Source organism: Wyeomyia smithii, chromosome 2, assembly GCF_029784165.1.
Source record: "Wyeomyia smithii strain HCP4-BCI-WySm-NY-G18 chromosome 2, ASM2978416v1, whole genome shotgun sequence".
Classification (NCBI taxonomy): domain Eukaryota; kingdom Metazoa; phylum Arthropoda; class Insecta; order Diptera; family Culicidae; genus Wyeomyia; species Wyeomyia smithii.
This window is the reverse complement of record NC_073695.1, coordinates 199,060,048-199,087,096: the sequence shown is the minus strand read 5'-3', so window position 1 is coordinate 199,087,096 and position 27,049 is coordinate 199,060,048. Positions and strand designations below refer to the sequence as shown.

Below are 27,049 nucleotides of genomic sequence, written 5' to 3'. Positions count from 1 at the left end.
TCCCAGATGGATACCACTCAATCTAATAGTGGTAGGACACCCTGATGAGGCTTAGATTAAACGGGACCCGCCTCAATAGATCAATAGATGGGCGCAGTGAAAAATGTACCCAACAGGAAAAAGAAACGGACGAAGCTCAGGACAATTTGGAGGGTCAAAGCTTCTGACTTCTGGTCCACTACTATGCGTTCCTGGAACTTTTGGAGAGCCCGTGAGATGGCTGAATGATGTATATTTATCACCGGAATCTCATTGACAACTGCAAAACTAAGCGGATGGTTTGACAACCATTCTAATGACTGACTGGGCGAAATTTGGTTAATTTTGGTCAAGTACGAAAACGTTACGTAAGTTTGAAACTGTCGGAATAATTACAGACTCACCCTTTAGCACGGCACAGAGAAGGTGACGTGCTTTTCTTTTTACCATTATTTGTAGATTAAGACTGACTGACAATTGTTTTAAAGACTTATTTGATTGAACTGTTTTTTTTAGATTCAATGTCAGAATATTTAATAACAACCACCAGGATTGCCACCACTACAAAAAAAAACACATTATTACTTTAAATATTTATTTCAAGCAACTGATTTGCTCTCCTGTCTCATATAATAGTAACTTGATAAATGTTGCGTCTCATTTCATAGTAATGACCATGTTCCATCACTGGTAATGTTAGCCTTTTTGTGTGTACGTGTTTGTTAAACAATATTGTAATAATTGTAGTGTTATTTTATTTTGTGTGTTTAAAAACTGTAGAAGTTTTGTTTCCCTTTATCACCAGCATTGCCATTTTCAACCTTTGTTCGAGAGATAGCAAACGAAACACCATTACCAATAACTGCACCTGCGGATCGAGTTTGTTTTTATATCCTTCCACCATCCAGCCAGCTGAATTTAACCTTTCTTCACTCTCGAAGAGTCACGGAAAACGGGTACAGTTTTATATAACATTTTTCGTTACATTGGTTTGTTTGCTTGTTGATTGGAATCTATACATGTCTGTTAGAATGAAATATTGAAATATTTTACTTTTTAAAGATTGTGGTTTTGTTCTGCACCCTCGCCGTATGTGAAGGAGAACAATAAAATATGACGATCAAAAATAAATATCTCTACTGATTTGTAATTTTAGTTTCTGTTTCTTAACAAACGGCACTGTAATCGATAACAATATATAATTTGTATTTCTGTTTTGTTTAGTTTTAGCTTTACCTTCAGTGTTAGAGTAATTGTATGTCCTTGTCTTAGAAGAAATCTGCTAATCTCTAATAATTTTAAGTTTCTGATTTCGTACACCTGCATGCGGTAGAATATATTCGGTAATCATTATATAATCTTGTTAATCTCTTGGTATCATTTCGAAATGTTATTCGTTTATTTTACAACATGCTTCGTGCATAGAACAATGTAGAATATACTGTAAATGTTTACTTCTTTTCCTGTGTAAGTTTTTGCTTCTTGCTAATCTGTGCATACCATACCATCCATCGCATTCCTGATTCAACGGTAGTTGAGTAAAAGTTAAAGAAAACTATAAGGTCTTGTATAGTATGTATAGTTTACAGTTCTTCATTTTGTGTTTTCTGTTTGTTTTTCTTTTAACGAAATACAAAACGATTTATTTTTTTCCTTGTTTATAACTGCCACTACTGCTACTACAGCCAAGTTGTTGCAGTTGCACTCTACGTTCTGGAGATTGGCCGCCGTGCGAGCAGCACTGGCACTCGCACCCTCAGTTGAGCCCCAACTGCGACTGCTGTTGAGACTGCTGCTGCTTAGCTTTCGAAAGAAGATCGGTTGTTCGCAGAATTGGGTGCCGAAGCAGGAGGGCACTTTCCGCCGAAATGATCGGCAATGCGTTCGTCCAATGATAGTTGATCAGATGACTAATACTTTCGAAGATTCGATCTTTGGTTCGTACCTACAAAGTGTGTAAAGTTTAGCGAAACCGAAAATATGATTTCGAAGGTCTTAATAAACAACTCACAATCCCTTCTGGATCGATTAGCAATAGGTGTTTGGGAGAATTGTTTTGCATTCCGGTAAGCACGTATTGGCCCGGTGTTCCGGCTGATTCCCGTACCAGAAAATCACCATCGCTTTTCAGAAGGTGCTCACTCTGGGCCCTGCTGATGTTGCCGTGATACCAAGATTCGGTGAGCAGTTGAGATTTTTGAATCTCCGACGAGATTGCGAATGGTTCTGTTATTAAAAAATAATTAAATTGCACAAATATTCAGTTTATGTTTAATCATTTAATGTAATTTAATATAGCAAATCTTTGATACGACAAAGTAGATCACAATACTTTGAGCGATTAACATAAACTATCATTCAAAAGTGAGGTATTGCCGTTACAGGTAACAAGTTATGTAGATGACAACGAATAATTCAATATTAAAACCAATGTGTCTCTGGTTGTTTGAGTACTGGCATTTAAAATAAGTTTCTTTCTCCAACAACCTGGGTCGAACATTCAAAGGCCTTTTAAGGGACTTGGCCGGTCGCTACTGCGAGGCTAAACAGCACATAGGCCGATTACGGGGTTTCATTTTAGTACTGACCACTGATAAAAGAAAACTTACGCATATCAAAAACATCCTTTACAATGGAACTGGAAGATATCGACTTATTGCTGTGCGAGTTGGTATTAGAATGTTTGTCGTTCACGTAGTCGTGATTGGGAAGCGGTGTGTTCAAATCTATTAGATTACTGGATATCCTTTCACGGGTCTACAAAAAACAGGTATTGAAAACAAATGCTTTCTGATTTAGCATCACTTTAGACACTTACTCTCACACTAGAGGAACTATGTGACTGCGAGGAATGATCGTTTTCCGTGAGCAAATCTGGCGGCATCTTGTCCGGCAGGTCGTTATAATACTCTTTGTCTGTCTTCACAAACTCTCGAAATTTGTTTTGCGTTTCCGGTTTGTTGAAGAATTCCTTATAGCGCAACTCAAAGGCTTGGCCAATAGTTGCTATCAGATCTTGTGCTACACCACCACCACATTCTAGCACGTAACATGCCCGCCATTCTTCCATATCTTTTGCCACGTACGCTACAAAGTCTAGTGTATCCTAAAATGATAGAAAATTTAATTATTCACTAGAGAACGCCAGGCTATATTAAACCATCGCCGTACAGTATCACCACCGGAGGCAAACGATATTCGCGGCATGTCGTGCTGAGCAATCCAGTCTCCTGTATCTACGCTTACTAAAGAGAGATACTTGCTCGATACCGTCAGTGTCACATTCGTTCCCGCATGCTCCATCTGGGGTGTGTCCGATATACACTGCAGTACCCGTTTGTCTACCCGACGCTTTTTAGAGGATTTTAAGCTTGCCGCCTCACATACCCGGTTGATGCATTCTCTTAAATATGGATTGACATATTAATAATTCTGTAGAATATGCTTGCATGATATTTGTCAACTTACTTTGCTACTTGCGACCTGGTGGCAAAATCCAGTGTTTTCATCGATGCCCGGATTTCCAGACAACCTATGTACTGAAATAGCATGTAAAAATGAGCACTCTTGATCTCATGCCAGATTGGAAGACTGCATTTATAACTTAAAACTTAAAACAGGATGCATTAAACTCAAACCAAACCGTAAATAATTACACTACATGCAGGATATTCACCTTCTTAAAAAATTAGAATATAAAAAAGCAAATTACTTGAAAAAGAGACACTTATTGATAGACAAACAACCAGTTATTAGTGCACACCCAACCATCTTATAGCGTTGAAAAGTTCGTAATATACGTCACAGTTCTTTTTAGAGGAAATTTTTTCAGAAAGAATGAAGTTGACCAATACTCCCTAGTTAGTTACTATCGTGAAAGATTAGTGAGCGTGTGAGTTATCCAGTATTCTTATGTTGATTAGAACTTTCACTCTTCTAATAACTAAAAGATCTAGAAAGATGACAGAAAAAAAAACTGTTTTTTGAGGTTGGTTTTTATTTTTCATTAAAAACGTCCCGGAGCACGATTTGGGAACTTCTAATCCAAATGTTAAGCAGAATGATCATTCGTGTTTTTCATGAATGCTGATACCTACTTTCTGAATGCTGATGCTGATACTTTCTGACAAAAATTTTCTAAAAATCAGAAGGGGCGAGCTTTTTGAAATTGTAGAAGCAAAATCGTAAATTCTAAAATTCGCGTAAAAAACGTGAAGAAGCATGAAGAAAGAATGGAGAAGCGGAAACGTAATTCAACCGGGAGTAGAAAAATAAACTCTTTCTCAAAAACAGATTGACGTTAACAACGTAAACTGGAGACTGAGTTATGAAGAATTTCAACAAATATCACCAGAATCGGAAAGAGTAGAATATACGGAAACGGAAATGATTATATTGATTTTTGTTGTCAAATTCTAGCATAAACGGTTTCTATTATTACTCATATAGCGCTGAGACTTAAACCAAACTAATAGAAAAAAAAAAACTCCCAAAACACTGAGGAAGTCGATTCAAAGACTCATTGTCAATTTTAAAAAGCTTGTCCCCCTTAGCCACTGTTGAGTAGATAAAAAGAAAATCGTGCAGAGAATGTACGAAATTTATGAATGATTTTTGCTTTGCGTTTTTTTGGTTCTATCTAAATAACTATTTCAGTCGAGACTTGAGCATATGATGGCTTGCTTGATGGACCAGTTCCATCTTGGATGAAAAAGTTCTAGAATTTCTTTTTCGGCTTTTGATTCATTTAGAAGGATTTATCGTAAGATACGATTTAATCGTGCTTGAAAATACTTAAATCGTTTTTTAAGGAAAATTCTAAAAACAAAAAGACAAACAAAATTGCCAAACAACTTGCTATTATAAACTCTTTTTTCTTATAGGTTTAGGAAAAAAGTAGGAGGTCATATACAAGACACGACCGTATAACTAACGTAGAGCTACGCACGCTATTAATAGATCTAGAGAAACATTTTAAAAGGTCCTATCTGCTTTGAACGATTTTTCAAGCGATCACTTTCATTCAATCACCACAACCTATTAAACACCTTTTATGACACGTTATTTACACAAGTTGATAGAGGAGGGATCACTCTAGCCTTCTGAAGGCAAACCATGCTTGGGAGTTACTAAAGCTGACCTATTACCAAAATGAAATGACGCTCCCGAAAATCGATGAAAGCAGATAGGACCTTTTGAAATGTTCATCGAGAAATGCATTTATACCACAATAGATCCAATAATGGTCGCAGTGGTTCAGTCTCGCATACACGAAACACGAAAGTTCTACCAAAAACTCAACGCATCCCGCAGAGGCTTTGTCCCACGAGCCGAAATGTGTAGGGATAAGAATGGAGGCATTATGACGGATGATCGTGAGGTGATCGAAAGGTGGAAGCAGCACTACGATGAACACCTGAATGGCGTGCAAGCAGGAGACCACAACAGGAACGGAGAAGACGTGGTCGGTGCAACGAACGACGAAGATGTGCCACCCCCAACAATAAGCGAAGTTAAGGATGCGATCCGGCAGCTCAAGAACAATAAAGCGGCCGGAAAAGACGGCATCGGAGCTGAGCTTATTGAGATGGGCCCCGACAAACTGGCTCGCTGCATCGGCTGATCGTCGAGATCTGGGAAACAGAACAGCTACCTGAGGAGTGGAAAGAAAGGGTTATCTGCCCCATATACAAAAAGGGCGACAAACTAGACTGCGAGAACTATCGAGCGATCACAGTCCTGAATGCCGCCTACAAAGTATTTTCCCAGGTCATCTTCCAACGCCTGTCACCATTAGCCAGTAGGTTTGTAGGAAGCTACCAGGCCGGCTTCATGGAAGGACGGTCTACGACTGACCAAATCTTTACACTGCGGCAGATCCTCCAAAAGTGCCGCGAGTTTAGAGTCCCTACACACCATCTTTTCGTCGATTTTAAAGCCGCATACGATACAATAAACCGACAAGAGCTATGGAAAATTCTCGACGAAAACGGCTTCCCGGGAAAGCTGACAAGACTGATTAAGGCTACGATGGAGGATGTGAAGTTGTTGTGTGAGAATTTCGGGTGGAACGTCGGACCCTTTCGAGTCTCACAGGGGGCTCCAACAAAATGGTGGTCTCTCCTGCTTATTGTTTAACGTCGCGCTAGAGGGTGTTATGAGACGAGCGGGGTTTGACATGCAGGGCACGATTTTCAACAGATCAGGTCAATTTATTTGCTTTGCGGATGACGTGGATATTGTCGGCAGAAAATTTGAGACGGTGGCAGACCAGTATACCCGACTGAAACGTGAAGCAGATAGGATCGGACTGAAGATTAATACGTCAAAAAACTAAGTATATGCTTGCAGGTGGGTCCGAGCACGACAGGGCACGCCTAGGCAATACGGTAACAATCGACGGGGATGAGTTCGAGGTGGTCGACGAGTTTGTGTACCTCGGCTCTCTGGTAACTGAGAACAACGATACCAGCCGGGAGATAAGGAGACGTATTACACAGTGCAACAAAAATTGACATTTTTTTCTGCCTTGGCTTCTATATATAATTTTTTTGTGTATTTTTATGCAAAACTGAATTTCCCCGAGTTTGAACATATTTCAACTTAAGGGGCAACAATGGCGCCATTTTGAATTTTTGAGAAACCGGTAATTTTTGTGGTTTTTTCGACGCCATTTTGTTTTGAGGCCAAATATCAAAATTTTAAGAGTTTGTCCACATATTAGCATCTTTTTACCCATCTTTTGAAAAAAAAAACAGATCTTAAATCGGACAAAAACTGAGCTCAAAACGGTGATTCTACGAAACCGGGTTTGGCATGGTTTTAGTATATTTCACAAACCAAAATAATATCGATTATTTCTGAGCATTAATGGCAATTCGCTAATATCTTAAAGTGGTAGTCAAATTATATCTTATTTTGAGTAAAAAAGTCTCATAAATCGAATGGTAGGTGTCTGATCTACGTAAAATGTCAGCAGATAAACCTATTTTAGTATTGTAGGGGAATTGGGGCAAAATCGACATTTTGCTGACATTTTACGTTGATCAGACACCTACCATTCGATTTCTGAGACTTTTTTACTCAAAATAAGATATAATTTGACTACCACTCTACGATATTAGCGAATTACCATTAATACTCAGAAATAATCGATATTATTTTGCTTTGTGAAATATACTAAAACTATGCCAAAACCGGTTTCGTAGATTCACCGTTTTGAGCTCAATTTTTGTCCGATTTGAGATCTGTCTTTTCAAAAGAAGGGTAAAAAGATACTAATATGTGGACAAACTCTTAGAATTTTTATATTTGGCCTCAAAACAAAATGGCGTCGAAAAAACCACAAAAATTACCGGTTTCTCAAAAATTCAAAATTGCGCCATTGTTGCCCCTTAAGTTGAAATATGTTCAAACTCAGGGAAATTTATTTTCGCATCAAACTTCATCAAAAAAATCATACATAGGAGCCAAAGCAAAAAAATTGTTGCACTGTGTTATCAGTGGAAGTCGTGCCTACTATGGGCTCCATAAAAAACTACGGTCGCATAATCTGAGTCTTCGCACCAAGTGTATCCTGTACAAAACGCTAATAAGACCGATCGTTCTCTACGGGCATGAGACGTGGACAATGCTCGAGGAGAACTTGCGAGCACTCGGAGTTTTTGAACGTCGGGTGCTAAGAACCATCTTTGGCGGTGTGCAGGAGAACGGAGTGTTGAGGCGTAGGATGAACCACGAGCTTGCGCGCCTCTACGGTGAACCCAGTATTCAGAAAGTGGCTAAAGCTGGAAGGATACGCTGGGCAGGGCATGTAGCTAGAATGCCGGATAGCTACCCTGCAAAATTGGTGTTCGCTTCAAATCCGGCGGAAACGAGAAAGCAAGAGGCGTAGCGCAACGAGCAAGATGGGTGGACCAGATGGAGCACGATCTGCAGAGTACCGGGTGCCCGCGGAACTGGAGGCAAGCAGCCATGGACCGAGTAAATTGGCGGAACTACGTTATGCAGGCCATGTCTTAGGACGTACGGCCATCTAAGTTTTAAGTAAGTGGTTCAGTCTCATACAAGGGAAAAACAAATGTTAAGTGTTGTTGTTTAAGAGACAATTAGCACGTTTTGTGTCGTGCTGGAGTACCGAATATATGTCTGTGATTGGGAACCTTCACGTGGTTGTAAAAATTACATATCTATCAACCTATTTCAACTAAGCAACATCCCAAATCGTTACGGTGGCATCAAACCCCGTGCTTTTCACATGCTAAGCGAGCGCTCTACCATCTGAGCAGGGGCGACTCGTGGCTTCGAAACCTACCTGTTCAATATCAAATTCAGAAAATTGCTGTTCGAGGAAGTAATGACAATAATGTCCGCGAAATAACGCAATTTATTCACCTTGTTGCTGTTGTAAAATAAAAGTTGAAACATCCAGCTTTCAATAAGTCTTTACAATATTTTATACAATTTTGGTCTGACGCCTCCATGTGCAATGCACAGGTTGCACCCATGGACGAGTCGCCCCTGCATCTGAACTACGTCCGCGATGAACAAATGAGACATAAAACAAAAAACCTGGTAAAAATTATTCTAATGAGTTTTTAGATGGCAAATGCTCACAGGGGTTTTATCTTTATTAAGCTTCATATTTACATCAAATAAGATAAAGCTTTATATTTTCATCAGTTTAGAGCTTTCTTTCGCTACTACCCTGAAATTGAAAAAAAAAATCTTCAAAAAACGTAGCAAGAGCTTGTTCTGGCGAATACTTTTTTGCCAATAATTGATTCTGCTGCTTTTAAAGCTTCTTTTAAATCATACGCTTTAGAAGGATCGTCAGATATGTCCTCACAATTTTGGAAACTGCAGTGCGAAGCTTCTGACCAACTCGAACATTTTATGCTTAAGCTCAACCAATTTTGTCGCTTTTCGAAACAGTCTGTTTTTGTTTAAATTGACTTTCGAAGCGACTTAGTTGACATCTTAGAAATCGAGCGTTTCTTGGAGGACATTTGAGAGTTCTACAAGTTTTTCCTCCAGAAACAGAAACTTTTTATCAATAGAATGTTCAGAGCATTGCTCAATCAACCCAAATAGGGTATTTTTGGAGAAAGCTCGGCAAGTTATCACACAATCCGGAAAACTAATCAAATCTTCAAAATCGATGTACGACAAAGGCATAATGAATGCACTCATTCAATAAAAAAAATCAGTCGATTTGAACATCCATATTTTGCTGATCGCAATCTTTGTGTTGCGATGGCGGGGGAATAAGACACTCTGACAATACACACTGGAAAAGCTGTTTTCACATTTAGAAAATTAGACGGCCGCAGCAGATTTTGATTGCCAGGATCCAACAAACTGGACAAACTCTTAAAATGCTCATATTTGCCTTTCAAACTAAAGGGCTTCGAAAAAATATAGAAAATTTTCGATTTCTTAAGACTTTAAAATAGCGCCATTGTTGCCTCTCAAGGTGAAATAGGTCCAAACTCGGGAAAATGTGTTTTTGTGTCAAAATGCATCATAAAAACGTACATAGAAGCTAAGACAAAAAATTGTTCACTGTGTACATCAAAAGTTAAAATTCAATTGCACGGTTGTTCTTAAGTTTAATTGTTTGTTAATTTTAAGGTAATAACGGCCTCTCTACCCTTGGTTACGCTATTGTATAGAAGGACATTTTGCTATAGACGATGAGTTAGTTTAATGTTCAATTATACAATCAAGAACCGTATGCACCGAATATTAGGGCCGGTTAAGGACCAATTTTAAAATTGACCGAACATTTGAATGACCCGAATAACAAACAAAAAATAGCACAAATTTGCTGTGATAGGTCGATAGTGAATAAATCGTTGAAAACTGGTTTCTGACAAAAAAAAAGAGATATTAAATAGTTTAACTTGCAACAGAAACTTGACAGCTTTTAAAACAGGTTTTGAAAAAGTGAAGTAAAATTATGAATTGGTAAATGAAATAGAATATAATATACGATACACGATGCTCCCACAGGTTATTACTTAAAAAAATGCAACCAAAGAACTGAGTAAACCCAAGAAACCCAAAACGTTCTAAAATATTTCTTTTACGTGCCATTTTTCGATCAATCAATTTTAATTTATGTCAAGATAAGATGTATTTTATGCATAATCTAATTTTATTATTCAAGTTGTATGGTGTTTCACAGCTTTCCAAAATGATTCTACGATTGTTAAAAACGCGATTTCACATGATAGATAGTTAAATTATTGTTTTCCAGGGGTTTTTAACAAACTGCGTATGCAACAAATCTACAGCGATAAGAGTACTCTTCACCATGGGTGCAAAACTGGTTTCGATGGGTATAAAAATAAACGAAACAGAACGACAAACAGTGGAAAATATTTACAAAAACATAATATTTCAAAAAAACAAGGAATATTTTATAATCAAATAGATGTAAGTTGCAACAATTCCCAAATAAATAGCTATACAATACAAAGTGCAAGCAAATAAAATTTCCGCAGCATTTTCCGGTATATCTGAGCATGCAAACACAAATGCACGAAATGATGCGTACACACAGCAGATACGTAAGTAAAGAATAACTCAAAACTGCTTACCCGAACATCGAACGTGACACCTTCGTTCATGATGACATGGTCCGGATGTAGCCAGTCCGGTGTCGGTTTACTGTTGAAGCTCTTATCCAAACCGGATGTTTCACCGTTACGCGGCATTATTCCGCCGCCCGTAGATTGGTAGTACTGCTCACGTAGTAATAAAATTCACCAAAGGATCACTGTAATCACTAACTATATTTAAGAAAAAAAAAAGCAGATTCTCCAATGTGGTGGTTTTCCTCAGAAACAAGTTAAAGGTTTCGCGTAAGATAGCATTTGAATCGCGAACAGCTTAGCTTAATCACACACGCATGCCGTTCTTTGTTGTCGTAACCGTTGTAGCATATTAAGCATACTTCTCGAATCGACTACACTCTTTCTTTCTCTTTCTTATCAAACGCACCCAGTCGTTTCAGGCATTTCCTATATTTTTTCACTACATGTCTTGAACGATCAACTGTTATAAAATGATTATTTCTCACTGTGTTGCTTGATTTAGAAACTTATGAGCTAATAACCTTTCGAAGAACGATATTCTTGCGAAATTTGAAAGCATTTATGCATTGTAAAACAATGGCGAAACTTTTATCCTCAAAAAGGAATTGCACTTTTTTTCACCATTTCTTAGATAAAAATATGTTAAACCAATTTTACAAACAAATTCACAAAATAACTAGAGAAACGTTAATTTGTGACTTACAAAATATAGCTCAAGTGAATGTAAAAGGACAATGCGTCATACATATTTTATTTACATTATCGTAGCGGAGGACTGCGCTTTATAACATCTGCTGGCATGATTCAATTCCTCACATCCAGTAGGTCGGATAAATATTTTAATATTCATATAAACTACTGCAAAACTTTAGGAAATATTTAAAAGATTTTTTCGAAAAAATTGGAAGATTAGGCAGAAGTAATTCATTTCATGTTTTTTTTGTATAAAAAGGCAGAAATGATATTGTTGAAATTTGGAAACAGCAAAATATTGCTAAGAATCCACGGAACATTATCAATAAAAAAGACTGTTTTAGAACTATTGTTAGTAAGTTCAAGAAAGCGACCGTAAGAACTGCAAACTCTAGAAAGGCTCAGCCCTTATGATACTTTTCAATCACCGTAGCTTCCTAGCTGCAGCACAACAGTATACAACTATACACAGTATATAAACTTCTCTGAAATCACCATACCTAAGTATCACTAAAATAAATTTTCATTTTTCCAGTTAGTTTTCTAACAAATTATGATATTTTTCACATCACACTCGCGTTTTTATTGCCATAAATTACTATGCGGAGGAATGTTAAAAACATACTTTTCGGAAATCTTTTCTTCTCTTCTTTCGTTGAATATGTGCTGCTGAACAGAGCTGCCAGATTTTATTTTGAAAAATCTCGCTGAACATGTGAAAAGGGCCCATGTGCCATATGTAAACAAGCAACAATTTCACTTTTTTCAATGAATACAAGCTTATTCTACTCGTACAAATAAGATTTTTTGGTGAAGAGTGAATTCTTTTATCAATAAATCTTATTGGTAAGAGCAGATTTCGCTTGTATTGATCAAAAAACGAGAAAATTTGGCTTGTTTACCCGCAAGTGCCCGGGTGATTTTGAGGATGCGAAAAATGTGGTGGTTTTGAGGATGCGAAAAATGTGATACGGAAACGGGCACTGATTTAAATGATTTAGACTTTGAAAAAATTTTCCTCGTCCTGTCTGAAAGATTAGAGGTTTTTTCTCCGACATTCGGTTGTATTTTGGTTTTGCAACTTGAAAAACAGCAGCAATAACAAACGTATAAGCAATGAAACGTCACCCGTGGATTGTTTTAAGCGAATCTGCCAGCTTGACGGCTATGTGGAAAACCCATCCGGAAAACTGAGAACTGATGTTCGGATGAAATGTTTGTGAGGCAGAGGTACCAGTTCTTTAGTTCGAACATTTTTTGAAACATCACGATTTTTAACTGAAACTGAAAAAATACGATTGCTGAAATTCTGTACAAATCTGTATTATAAATCAAAATTCTGTATGAATTCTGTTTTCTGTATAATTTCTGTATTGTGGTCAAAAAATCTGTATACTTGGCAGCCTTGCTGCTGAAGACTGTGTTCGTGTGGCATTTCGAGTTTGACATTTGCACAAATAAAATTTCAACCAGATTATAGCAAAACAATTATAGCAAAATGTCGGAACAGCCGGATTCGTTACAGCGGAACAATAAAATGATGGTTTCACGAACAGTATGTCAATATGTCGCCTGCATGCTGGTAATGCAAAATTGGTTTTATGGCAATACCAGTTTTTATATACAATCTGGAGAGCTGCGTTTTCTAAGCGAAAAGAGATTAAAAAAAATTATATTGTTGTCCTTCGCGAATTAAAACTGTTCGAAATCCATTGAATGACGGTTCGCTTATGTACAGACAACGAGCAACTTTTATGTTTCAATGTTATTACAAGCTGACCAGGGGCGACATTACGCATTTCGTTTCGAGTAACGCGAACAAAACTAAATGGTCGCTAGTGGGCGTTATGTTTTGTTTTTCGTATTTTTTTCGATTTTGCAGATTAGATGAGCCGAAGGACAAGTGACAATGACAGCTCTTTTTGAGCTCAAAGCAAAACTGGCAGTATATGAGGTACTCGAAAAAAGCGAAAATCGTTCGAATCAAACTGCACAATGCCATCCCAGTTTTCTTTCAAAATTGGGTTGCTTAGCTATTTACGGGCTTCAAATTTTTTTATATCAGCTAAAAAAGTGTAATTTTTTGAGCAAAACGTGATTTAAAAAATTAAAATCATCACTCGGAATCTGTTGAATGACAGTTGCTACATGCACGCTCGTAAATAATAACTCTAAAATGAGTAACATTTGACGCATTTTCGTAAAAAGTGGAACAACTCTTAAATTGAGTAACTCCTCAAATACTCAAATCTTAGTAACACTAGGCGTCTTTAAAATGAGTCATTATTACTCAAAATTTGAGTACGACATTACTCATTTTTTGGGTACAGTTCAGTTTCATTACTGGCTAGAAATCCGCCACGGCCAATAAACGACACCACATGTTCATCAATAATTACCTCGTAATAAAAGTAAACATTTATAATGCCATCTGAGGCGCACACAATTAAAAAACATTTGTCACAAACTGAAGCACATTGTAATCATCTTTCAAAATGGACGTCGTTACATGCGACGTTACTCAGAAAGAAGTTATATGAAGGGAACCCAAAAAGTGAGCCAAAGTTACTCAAAATCAAAAAGGACTTCTACTCATTTTGACGTCTACGAACATCGTTCTAAACTGAGTCAGAGTCGCTCAGTTCATGAGTTATTATTTACGAGCGTGTGGGCAAACTGTCGTGCAGTGGATTTCGAGCAGGTCTCGAGCAGTTTTAATTCGTGAATTAAATACCGAAGGACAACGATATAGTTTTATTTTAAAATCCTATTTTACTTAGAAAACGTAGTTCTTTCAGATGATATATAAAAACCGGTATAGCTAAACAACCTAAACTTTATTTTTATAATAAGATCACATATAAAAAAACATGGCATCAATGCCTCAACCCTGGGGATACCATCCGTCCTGATTTTAAGATCCTATTTGAGCGTCCTGATTTCTTTTTCATTTTCTGGCATTTGTCCTGATTTTCTTAAGATATTCAATTTTGTTGCGTGGCAGTAATATGTACAAACAAAAGTGCTAGCCTTAATTAACCAATACAATGTATCCTCTTAAAACGCACAATAATTGCCTTGACCTCGCACGAAAAATGTGTGAAATGCATAACGCAACAGTTGTACAATGGATACATTGACAAAAATCGAAATTCGAAACTTTGATTTCGGGTAAACAATCAGTTTTGGGGCGCTCGAAATACCATGGTTTATTTTCGTAAGCCGGTACATATGAACGATTAGACGTCCCCAAAAGCACGGTCTGCAGTCAAAAAAGCCATTTGCAATGTTTTTGCCACAGAATTAACTGACGATGATACCAGTAACGTAGAACCGAATGCGTCTGAATAAAACCTGAAACATAGTTAAATGCAAAATGTTGTGAACAAATCTAATATCTTTTCAATTGTTAGTGATTCGTTGATGTTTCCAAATGGCCGGATTCATGAAAGTGCATCGATCAGTTAACACTTGCGTACCTGACCCCTACAGATCCGAAAAAAAAATCGTCCACCTGCCATTCCGCAAGATCTAAACAGAAATTGATCCACCCTTTTTCAAAAGATCACAAATTTATCATAGTTTTGGGACAGTAGGGGACATTTCAAAATTTTCCGTTGTTCCGGATTTATTGAGGGGAACCGTTTGTGACATATCAAACTTTAAGTTTTTGCAAAATAACACTGTTGACGATCGCTATTTGGCCACTTGGATGACTAATGGCCGTTCCTGGCCGAGTTCTTTGTTATGCCGCAGGCTAGGTTTCGGAACAATTCCCGGAACCGATTTTCGGAACTCGGCCAGTAGTGGCCAACAGTCGTTCAAGTGGCCAAATACCGATCGCTAACAAAAAAAGTGTCCTGATTTCTAATTCCGACCAGATGGTATGCCTACTTAACCCTCTCCCCGCGGAGAAAAATCTACTTTTACCTCGAAAAATAACTTTCGAACTCTCATTACTTATCAACTTCATGCACAATTGGCAAAAACTGGATTGCATATAAAAGATGTTCTTTAACTCTGTTCTTTAACCGCAACAGTTTAATCGTTTAAATTTTTAAGTATTATCGTTGAACTTTAAACGAAAATTGAATTTAAGGAAATGGTATATCTTGGAGGAGAAAAGTATCTAACCTCTGATAAATGAACAAGATTTCATGAAGATATATTATACGTTTTATTTGACCATTTTTTCTAATTAAGATAAATTCACAATGTAATTTGTGCTATATAAGCGTTGCACAGTCATGGGAACAAAGTTACTGCAATTATCATTAAAATAACTTTTCGTTTTCAATGTGGTGAATCATTTGACTGTTCTTCAATTTTAATTCAGTGCAACCTAGACTGTAAGGCGATGATGACTGCTGTCATCCATGAATCCTTTCATTAAAGTTACTGATAAATTAACACAATCAAACTATTATTAAACAAGCATCACTACATCGTATTGAAATTTAAAAAATGTAACGAGTAATAATTTAATAATTATTTTAATAAACTTTTTTTGTATTACCATCGCGGCAGCCCTCCACTATTACTATCAATCTTTTTTGCATTCAGACTAGTGCAAGGTTTTTGTTGGCGCCAAAATTCTTGTCTATTATTCAGGAAATTAATTGCATCTTTGGCGAACTCCGAGACTCCTTCTGTATTGGTGTCTGCTTTTTTAAGGTCTGGGTGCTTCAGTAGATTTTCCAAATATTCTTTATCTACATAGAGGTCGCCCAGAAGACGTCGGGCAGCTCGCTTATCCATTTCCTCTCTTGAGAGTATAACCTTTTTAGCTGTTTTAGGTTTTTCAGCTTTTGGAGTTTTTTTCGGTTGGGGTTGATTTTTAGTATTACTTCCAATGGTGTTTTCGATGGCTTCCTGAGTCTTTTGGACACCTGAAATGAATGGATTTTTGAAAAATTGTTCTTATGAAACTAACCAAACTTTTTATACCTAGCCGAAAGCTTGCCAGTTCTGGTCTTAATCTCAAGCCGCGATGAAAAAACATTAGACTATGCTCAAATTGACCCAAATAGTATAATGCTTCAGCTTTCTGGTAGATCGCTCGTATATTGCTTTTGTCCAAAAGTAGAGCTGTTTCGGCATCCTATCAAATGAAGTATAAAAAAGTTAATAGAATATTTCCGTTCGACTATACCCCCTACATTTTTTACAGTACTTTGTATTCAAAGTTTGATAGCGCTAAAATCATAGTATTAAATTAGCTATTATTTTTTGAAAAATGAAAGTAATATTTCAAAAATATTTCGAAAATAAGTTTATTATTGAAAACAATTGTTGTACATTTTGTTTTGAATGATTCATATCAGATATTTGTATACATTTTTCTGAAGTCAGTTTCAACTTACTTGTAAAGCCTTGGCCGGCTCACCAAGTTGTAGGTAGCATTTACTTCTCGCAACCAACGCACTTTGGTCATTGTTATTCATTTCTAATGCCTGCGAGTAAATGTGATTTATTAAAAATTTAATTTGAAATGTTTTTGTCTACAAAAAACTGAAAATAGAATTGCAGCGAGTATAAAAAATAGTGCCTTTGATAGAAAATGAACGGCGTTGTCCAGGTTACGGTTTTTGATCTCACGCATTCCAAGTGCCAGAATGGCTCCAGGATCGGCTTGTTCCGGTAATTGCAGGGCATCGGTGCGTTCCTGACGACGTTTATTAAGAAGATTTTGCTTTATGTCATAGTTGCCTGCGTATGTGTGAGAAATGTTATCGTAAAAATGTCAAAAAAAAAAACCAGAGGTTTGTCTTACCAATACTAACAGCAGCAGCTCTATCCTTATCGGTGTAAACTTCATCAAAGTAACGTCGTTTTTTCATGTCTATGGGCTCGTTGAATAGATTTCTAAAAATATCATGCATTGATGCGAGATCATTTCAATAATAACTAAATAAGGAACGTATCGAAAAGTAGTCGTAAATGTTTGATATGTTATTAAACACAAAGGGGTTGAAATTTTTACCGTGTTTTCATAGAGTAAGTTGTTTATATCGTTCATAAGAAAAACCTATAAACACAAGACACTTCGTTAAGTTTCGAAATGTCGCGGATTGAGTTAAATACTCAAAAAAAAAGTTTTGCACAGCTGGTACACTGAAAAGGAATTGACATTCAACTAAATCGTGAAATCGAATTCGCGAAAATTTATCCGGAAAGTATGAAGCGGATCATCGAGTTTAGTAATGAGAACTACCTACAAGCAACACAGAGTTGGACCGGAAAGTCATGGATTACATTCTGGCAAATAAATGTGTCTCTATTCGTGAATTGAGCTGTAAAGTTTAACACGGTTTTCTAGTTTTTATGTCTGACTAGCTGTCCCGGCAGACTTTGTCGCACCTGAGCAAGATCGCGCCAAATGACCTATGGTCGAATATCGACCATTTTTGATTTGAATGAAACTTTGCACACGTATTCGGCTTAGCAAACTGAGCATTTTTCACCGATGGAGAGATTTTTACACCCATGAGTTACATTCTAAAAGGGCGTATGCCTTTGGCATAGGTTTTATTCGAAGCATTGTAGCCCAGAAACCGTTGGTTGTATAGAAAAACTGTTTGAGAATGAGTTGTAGGGAATTAAAAATGCACCATAAAAAATATACACTGTACAAAAAAAAAATGTTTTTTGACCAAAAAAAATTAAGAATAAACATTAAATTTCAATTTAAGAAAAAAAAAGTTGAATTTTTTTTTATTTTTTTTTTTTTAAGAAACTTGACGTTAATAAGCAGCTTTTAAAAAAAAGTCCAGGATGGAGAAATGAAAAATAATTTTTTTATGGTAGATTAATTTTTTTTATGAAAATTCTAATTCAAACATTTTTCAAAATATTTGTATTCTGATGATTTTGAAAGATGCAAAGAGTCATTTTGAGTCAAAAAGCTTTTGGTAGTTAACATTCTAAAGGCATCGGTTTTCGAGTTATTTTTAATTTAAGCTCGAAAAATTATTAATATTTCGGAAAATACACGTTTTTCTTAATTTGTCCATGGTTCTTCAGCAAAAACCATACGTTCATTGAAATGCTTGATCAAAAATATACAATCCATTCTTTGACAACAAAACGATTGGATAAATAACTCAAGCGCTAAACCTTAGCCTACCTACACGTTCCCCCTTGCCAAATGTTTTATAAAAAAATATGTTTGTCGTGCAAAACCACCTACTTGTTTACTAATAATAACTGTTTGTAAAGTACGCATCCAATAACTACTGGGTTACCTATAATATCTGTTTTCGTATATAAATACGATTGCACTACTCCAGATGTGTTAGTTACAGTTTCCTTTTTTTGAAGATGAATAAAGTGAAAATGGAATACACCAAGCCCAAATGCTGTAAACCCTTCCCTGATCATCGGTGCTCATCAAGCTTACGCAAATTAAACGAAAACGTTATTGCAAAATTAAAAATATTGAACAGTCAAGCTCATTTTAATACGTCTTTATCAGTTTGTGATTCGTGTAGTTATTGGAATGATAGTCAAGCCACCATTCTTCCCTTCGTTGTTTACTATTCAAAATCTGGAACACTTAAGAATATCAGCTTCATCATAATATCGGAAGTACTCCATCATGATACTGTTGCGGTTCAGGTGTTCATTGCCAAATTAATGAGTTTTTTGAAAACAACAATAGAGTTGAAAAAAGCGATATTAATGCCTGATGGAGCTGCCTTACAATATAAAAATAGAAAAAACTTTGCAAGTCTTTGCAAGTTCAAAACAACATATAACGTCGATGCAGAGTGGCATTTTTTTGCGACTTCTCTTGTTAAAGGCCCATGCGATGCAATTGGTGGCATATTAAAACGGATGGGAGGAAATGCAAGTTTAGCTATAAAACATGAACATCCCATTACAAGCGCAAAAGAATTGTATGATAGGTCTAATCAGAAAAGTAATGAAAATTCATCAAAAATGTCATTTAGTTGAATATCATATGGAAAATATGAACAAAGAGTAACAGAATGGAGCAATATTTTCAAAAAATCTATAATAATAGCTGCCACACAAAAGTATTACTCTTTTGTTCCGATTTCAGAAAATAGTTGTTTTCAAAAGATGACGAATCATTTACTTATGATGTATATAAAATATAAGGTGAAACTAGTTCTGTAAAGTATCTATGTCATAAAAAAAATGTTCCTAAGATAATAAAACTCGAGAATCAATATTTGATTCTTATATATATTAATATCACTTAGAACATTTAACTCTTTTCTTGAGAACCGTTCGCCCAATCGTTTTGTTGTCAAAGAATGAATTGTATATTTTTGATCAAGCATTCCAATGAACGTATGGTTTTTGCTGAAGAACCATGGACAAATTATGAAAAATGTGTATTTTCCGAAATAATTATAATTTTTTGAGCTTAAATTAGAAATAACTCGAAAACCAATGCCTTTAGAATATTTATTACCAAAAGCTTTTTGATTCAAAATGACTCTTTGCATCTTTCAAAATCATCAGAATACAAATATTTTGAAAAATGTTTGAATTAGAATTTTCATAAAAAAAATTAATCTACCATAAAAAAATTATTTTTCATTTCTCCATCCTGGACTTTTTTTTAAGTTGCGTATTAACGTCAAGTTTCTTTAAAAAAATAAAAAAAAATCAACTCTTTTTTTTCTTAAATTGAAATTTAATGTTTATTCTTAATTTTTTTGGTCAAAAAAATTTTTTTTTGTACAGTGTATATTTTTTTGTGATGCCTTTTTGACTCGCTACAATTCATTCTCAGACAGTTTTTCTATACAATCAACGGTTTCTGGGCTACAATGCTTCGAATAAAACCTATGCCAAAGGCATACGCCCTTTTAGAATGTATCTCATGGGTGTAAAAAATCTCTCCACCAGTGAAAAGTGCTCAGTTTGCTAAGCTTAATACGTGCGCAAAGTTTCATTCAAATCAAAAATGGTCGATATTCGACCATAGGTCATTTGGCGCGATCTTGCTCAGGTGCGACAAAGTCTGCCGGGTCAGCTAGTTAAATTTTCGCGTATTTCCAGGCGATTTGAAATGATTTTGCTCACCTGTTTTTTTCTTTAATTTTGAACATGCACAATTTCACATGTTTTCATTTGAAATATTCGATGCTTTTAGGGTTTTATTAGTTACTGAAAAGAAACATTTTTTTTGCTCACACAAAAAGAAACATTTTTTTAAGTTCACACATAAAAGAAAGAATTTTAAAATTGTTCAGTTGGAAGACCACCTTTTTTGTGAATAAATAAACAGGAGGACTTTCCAATATATCACAGGACGTGTGAAAAACATGAGAATTAATTAATTAAAAATAGATAAACATTTCAAAAGGTCCTATCTGCTCTCATCGTTTTTCCGAAACGTCCTTTCATTTTGGTAATGGTTTAGCTTAAGTAACTCTTCCAAGCATGGTTTTTTGTTCAGAGGCTAGAGTGATCCGTCCGCTATCAACTTGTGCAAATAACGTATCATAAAAAGTGTTTAATAAGCTGTGGTGATTGAATGAAAGTGATCGATCAAAAAATCGATCAAAGCAGATAGGACCTTTTGAAATGTTTCTCTAGAATAGGTCACTTCTTCTTGCTTATTCATCTACGTCAATCAACGTCGTTTACATAATTCTGAATGATTTTTGGAATGAACTACTGTTTCGTCGAGATTACACGGTACAAATTTTTCGAAACCTAAACCAGAGCGATGAAAACTTTATCAGGTACTTCTCCCTTGCCAATCGCGAACTCTGCAAAAACTCTGCAGTTGAATGTGGTTGAATCGCGTTGCATTGCGGTCATCCGACTTTTGGTTTTCTGACTGGCGGTTACCTGGATGCTGGATCCTAGATGTCTGAGAGTTCAAGTATATTTTGATTAATGAATATGAATATTCATTCAATTTACCTTTGCCACTAAAATTTTCTCTTCATACACCGGATTAATCACAAATCGTTGACAACTGAATTATTTTCTTTCATTGTCGCTTCGTTGAAAAATAACCGATTAATCACGTTTTAGTGAGAAAAAAATCTAGCAGTGGTGAAGGATGTCAATTGGTAAACAAATCAACTCCAACTGCCAACGCCTTCTAAGAACTGTTTGCAGTGGAAAATCGATTTCTGTTCTTTCAAAGTTTCACCTTCAATATTTCACAATCCTTCTCGCCGTACAAAACTGCCCTGTGTTAGGACAAACACAACAAATAAAATTGAGTACAAATCGGACGATCTATTCCCAAGTTATGGAGGTTCGCATATTTCTGTCTCTCTTCTTAATTTATATATTTAGATTATCCAAAAGATTTCGAGCAGTTTTTGTTATGAAGAGAAAAAAACAGCCCGAAATCTATTGGATAAATGTGTGTACACAGACGAACTTTCATTCAATGCATTTCAAGCAGTTTGTTATTCTTCATTTAAAAATCGAAGACAACGATAGTTGAACATTTTTTCAAAACCATGTTTTGCTCAGAAAACGCATCTTTTTCAATTGATATATCTAGATAAACATTTCAAAAGGTCCTATCTGCTTTTATCGTTTTTGTGGAGCGTCTTACCGTTTTGGTAATGGTAAAGATTTAGCAACTCTGTGATTTTCATTCAAAAGGCTAGAGTGATCCCTCCGCTATCAACTTGTGCAAAGAACATGTCATAAAAGGTGTTTAATAAGTTGTGGCGATTGAATGAAAGTGATTTGAAATGTTTTTCTGGATATAAAAATTGGTATAGCTTTACATGCCAGTTGGCCAAGGAATTTAAGACGAGCATCGGAATGTTCGAGCGGATTTGGAGCAGATAACAAACTAACATAGTACCAAAATCAGAACTCGAAAACAATATGAGCGTATCTTGATGGACGATGAGACATATTTGAAGGAAGCTTTAGTTTTAGCCGAAAGTGGTTAGAGGTATTCTTTTTTTACAGAAGGGACAATAAATTCTCAAATTTGTTTTAACAAATATTTAAGGAGAGATTGCTGCCATTGAAAGCATATTTTTTGGCCAGATTTGGTGTCGGATCATTACGTAAAATTTAACCCACAATGGTTTTTCAATAATAACCCACCAAGTTGACTCTAATTGTCCCGAGGCCGGTATGTATATTTTCGTTCTAATTTTTGTATTTGAATGTATACGACTACTTTTCGATACAATGTCCAGTTCGAGAGTTTTACTGAAGTCACTAATTGTCTCCTTTATAATTGAGGAGTGTGATAATATTGCACAAAGTCACGCAGAGTGAGCCAGAAATATAGATTCTTGTACAATTGTCTAGGACTTCCATGAATAAGTCTGAACCAATTTAATCATTGCTTGATAATTGCACTAATGTTTTACCTATACTTGCGAGAAGCATTTTTATCGCTGAAATCCGACATATGATCGGAATACTGCCGCACCAAATGCGCTTCTGCCTTCGGGTGACTTATTGGATGCGATCCAGAATTTCCGGATGCTCCCATGCCACCACCTCCACTTGAAACTCCACCGGAGGATAGATCCTGCATCTGCCTGTTATCTTCCCCTTCAGAATGAAGGCCCACTCTAACGAAGCTTTGTAATAATTCATCATCACCACCGAGAATTCCTACTGCCGTTTTACTCATCGCGACCCTAGTTATTTAATTTGAATAAAACTTAGTTTAAAGTTCTTCTGTTGAACAAATTTCCAAAGGACGAACCTCCCAACAATGAATGTGTTGCGAAAGTACTAACATCCAACACCAACTAAAAATGTTCGAATGCTTGCAAAGGCTATGGAATGTTCAGACTGTGGCACGAACGAGTAAAAGGGTAAAAAATGTTCAGATTGCCTATTGACTTCCTATTCTGACACCAATGTGCGAGTAGAGCTGTTGAGACCGTACACCTTCGGTGATACAGAGTCATGGAAACAAACACTTGATAATCGATTTGTCATAAAAGGAAAATATTCCCAACAGCAAGAATTCTGCACAGTGTCACTGAAAAAAAGGGTTGTGAAAACATTCCAATAAGGGCCACCATATATGTAGTTAACTAGAAGTAAACATATATATAAACGTATTTTTTCGCGTTAGAGTAGGCTCTATGCCACGATGCATATCCTAAACATGAAAAAGTCAGAGCTTGAATTCTGTTGTTTATTGACTGCTAGCGATTAGGGTGTCCCAAAATTGCACAAGTTCGGGGCTCACCCTCCAAATGATAGAAAATGGTGTTACGAACAAACTTTCGTTCGGCGGCAGCTTTAGGAAATGATGTTTTCAACTGGCCCCGATGACTTTCTTGAAAAAATCGGTTTTTCTTATGTTAAATCCAAAAAACATGTCCAGTTATTCAATTTTTCATGAAACCTAATCCTTTTATATTTTTTACAGGTTCCTTAGGGTCCAAACTGTAAGGGAAAAATTCGTTTCGGATTGATTATCGTCAATTTATTGTCCCAAAAAAAATTCTATCGTTTGGAAAAGAGATTTTTCAAGTATACTTTGACATTCAATCAATAAAAGTGGTTATTGAACCTAATGCTCTCACCAACTGAATACCATTAAAAGTTGGCAAATTTCATGGGGAATAATATTGCCAAAGACTATATGGCTCTAAAATAACTTGATTTTGAGTTATTCGTGATTTACTGTGGAATAATAAGTTACATTTTGATGTTTTCCAATACTAAAATGTTCATTTGCCGTATTATATAGTATTATAATTTCAACTAAATCTCCTGTTACCCAAAGGGCTCGTTCTGCAGGGTAACTGTTTAGCTTCAACATTTCGATTTGGCATCAAGATAATAATTTCCATCTGCCCAGGCCTTGGGATCTTCCTGAATAAAATAACTTGATAACAAGCCGCAGTCTATCGTCTATTTTTACAGACGAAAATTTTTTCACTCATGAATTCTCGTTTTCACTGCTCACCATTTTCAAGTTTTGTACCACCCTCCTCTTCGAGTCATCATTAATTTTTTTATCGAAAAATACCAGGCTAACATTGACCTCCGGAAGATACCACAAGTGCAGTCTGCAGACCCGGCACCGTACCGAAGTCACCGGAGATTGCGGGTTCGAGTCCCATCTGAATAAGATTTTTTTTCTAATTTAAAGTCGCACTTTCTGTCCTTGTTCATTTTTCGCATCCTCGTTAAAATACATACATTTCCTCCCCTTTAATAAACTTGATAATATTTATTCAATTTTTGTTTTCTCGACCTTGATTATTGTAGGGAAACATTAAAATTCAACTTTTTATTTCACAGTAAATCACGAATAACTTAAATCAAGTTAATTTAGAGCCATATAGTCTTTGGCAATGTTCTTCCCCATAAAGTTTGCCAACTTTTAATGGTATTCAGTTGGTGAGAGCATCAGGTTTAATACCCACTTTTATTGATTAAATGTCAAAGTATACTTGAAAAATCTCTTTGCCAAACGATACAATTATTTTAGGACAATAAATTGACGATATTCAATCCGAAACGAATTTTTCCCTTACAGTTTGGACCCTAAGGAACCTGTAAAAAATATAAAAGGATTAGGTTTCATGAAAAATTGAATAACTGGACATGTTTTTTTGGATTTAACATAAGAAAAACCGATTTTTTCAAAAAAGTCATCGGGGCCAGTTGAAAACATCATTTTCTAAAGCTGCCGCCGAACAAAAGTTTGTTCGTAACACCATTTTCTATCATCTGGGGGATGAGCCCCAGACTTGTGCAATTTTGGGACACCCTACTAGCGTTACCAGAAGGGTGAAATCGCGCTTTGGCAACAAGTGGTTAGACTAGTTTATTCAAACAGAAAACAAATAAAACGAAAGCACCTCGCAATCCACATTTTATGTTACCATGGACAACACCGTTTTTGTGCGTTCATAACGGTTTCGGAATTGTTATATGTCGGTAGTTCGATTACAAATCAAAACATAAACCATGTACCTGATCGTACAGTCCTAAAGCTTTGTTGAAGTTTCGAGCCTGGAAAAAAAGCACAGGAAAACAAAACATGTCGATGAAAGTTTGTCTGACGAGTAAAACGAGAACTTCTATGCTTTTGAGTCATTCTTACCTTCATGTATTTGAGTGCCTCGTCACGAAGATTCTTGCCCGCCACCTCAATTTCGTCCACGACGGGTTTGGAGCTTTTCGGGCGCTTTTTCACTGGTCTACTCATTGTCTTTTTTTGGTTCCGCTGCAAACAAACGAGAAAGATATCAAACTAATTGGAGCACAATGGGCGCCTCCATTATTTTTGTGTGATGGAGACGATACTCAATGTTGTAGTTTTTTCTTCTCAATTTGCAACAGTTTTTTTTAGTTACCGAATAATGGTATTTGTCGTTTGAATTATGTATGCTATAAGCATTGCAAGAGTAATCTGTTTCTGATATGCTATGTAAAATAGAATGGTAATTCTCCTTGTGAGTAAAATTTGATGTTCTCATGAAAACCCGAATAAAAATTGAATTGAAGATGTAGAACCGACATTCCATTGATTTAAAGTGCACTAGGACTTGAAAAAAAAAATGTGGCGTGCACAAATTTTAATCTCGATTATTTCTAGTTTGTTATTCTAAAACTTTTTGGCTCGTGGGTCAACTCCAATCCCGTTTAATAGTAAAAAAACAAACTTGCAGTTGTCTTGCAAAAAGAACAACTCTTGCGAATTATTCGAAACGTTTCATGCATGCCAGCAATTCACAATTTTTATGAATAATTTTTTGCGCTTCCCTAGAAATTCAGTGAAATAGCGTTTTGAAAACAAAATTCATAGCGACGCTAACAGTTCGCTAACCCAGCTCAAATGTTAGGGAAATATCTCAAACATTAACTAAAAATTAGCGTCATTAATACGCGATTTAGAAAACTATTGGAACGGATAATAAATTGTTTTAGAATTGTTTGGGCCTAAAGTTTCAAAAACGCCCATTTCCCCGTCATCTTTAAATCTTATTACACCTGTTGCCTGTCTATCAGCGGCATAAATTTAATCAGACAATCGATTTTATTTATGTTACCGCAACCTGTTTACTTTTTTATGCCGACTTCACTATTGTACACGGAACACCAAACGGCTTCAACGATGACGATTGACAACAATAAGTTGGATAATACCAGCAGCAGTGATTGATTTATGTCGTTTCAATTGATGTTGACAAATGTACTATGATAAGGTTAGCCGTGGTGCATGTAATTCCATCTAATGCAAGCCAACACAAATTGTCATAAGTATGTTTTATTTATTTTTACAATATTAGTTTCAAAACTGTGTAGCGTTCGGATAGAGCTCCTATGTCGGGTTGCACGAACACCGATGAAACGATGACTAGAAGTTTTACAAATCGCAAGCACGAGAAACTTTATCGTAATTATTTTCTAACTGTTGAAGTTTTAATTTTCCCTGACATGCCTTTTGCAAAATAAAAATATTCCACCTCAATGACTTTTGTTAGTCGTGAAGAAACAATAATAATATATTTTCATTGTTTTTCTGTATGTGTTATGACGGAAACATGGAACTATGATTCAATGAACAACTTATCGTTTTCATGAAACTTTTTAAAGTTATTTTTATGCCCATAAAACATCAAGCACTAATGAGCTAAAACAAATGAAAGACGAACGCGAAATACTCTCTGTGTCTTGCAAGCCTTTAGAGTTGTTCCATTTACGTTATCAAACTTTTCCATAGATGTTATTAGTTAATATGCTTATTTAATAATAAGATTACCACTGGGATTCTAAATGCTGGTGGTCGGCTCATTTTTATTTGTACCCGAATTCCAGTCCCA

At 36.1% G+C, this 27,049-nt stretch overlaps 2 protein-coding genes across 6 annotated transcripts; both read right to left on the bottom strand.

Annotated features, from left to right (window-relative positions):
• Positions 1-557: 557 nt before the first annotated feature.
• Positions 558-11,952, bottom strand: LOC129724049 (SHC-transforming protein 1). 4 transcript variants are annotated; one of them, XM_055678646.1, is made up of 8 exons: positions 11,774-11,952; positions 10,584-11,072; positions 3,448-3,518; positions 3,151-3,382; positions 2,798-3,085; positions 2,589-2,736; positions 1,991-2,205; positions 558-1,924 (listed from the first exon to the last, which is right to left on the bottom strand). In XM_055678646.1, exons 2-8 carry the CDS (start codon positions 10,698-10,700, stop codon positions 1,736-1,738), a joined length of 1,260 nt encoding a protein of 419 aa, XP_055534621.1. In that variant the 5' UTR covers positions 10,701-11,072; positions 11,774-11,952; the 3' UTR covers positions 558-1,735. The 4 variants fall into 4 exon arrangements, with proteins under 4 accessions (XP_055534621.1, XP_055534619.1, XP_055534622.1 ...); XM_055678644.1 differs by having other exon boundaries at positions 10,584-11,040; XM_055678647.1 differs by having other exon boundaries at positions 10,584-11,027.
• A 3,483-nt stretch (positions 11,953-15,435) lies between these two features.
• Positions 15,436-25,404, bottom strand: LOC129724253 (outer dynein arm-docking complex subunit 4). 2 transcript variants are annotated; one of them, XM_055678979.1, is made up of 8 exons: positions 25,327-25,404; positions 25,197-25,235; positions 22,616-22,891; positions 17,047-17,138; positions 16,822-16,982; positions 16,637-16,726; positions 16,221-16,374; positions 15,436-16,162 (listed from the first exon to the last, which is right to left on the bottom strand). In XM_055678979.1, the coding sequence occupies exons 3-8, from the start codon at positions 22,882-22,884 to the stop codon at positions 15,786-15,788; spliced, it is 1,143 nt and encodes a 380-aa protein (XP_055534954.1). In that variant the 5' UTR covers positions 22,885-22,891; positions 25,197-25,235; positions 25,327-25,404; the 3' UTR covers positions 15,436-15,785. The 2 variants fall into 2 exon arrangements, with proteins under 2 accessions (XP_055534954.1, XP_055534953.1); XM_055678978.1 differs by lacking the exons at positions 25,197-25,235; positions 25,327-25,404 and adding an exon at positions 22,960-24,750.
• Between the last annotated feature and the right edge of the window lie 1,645 nt (positions 25,405-27,049).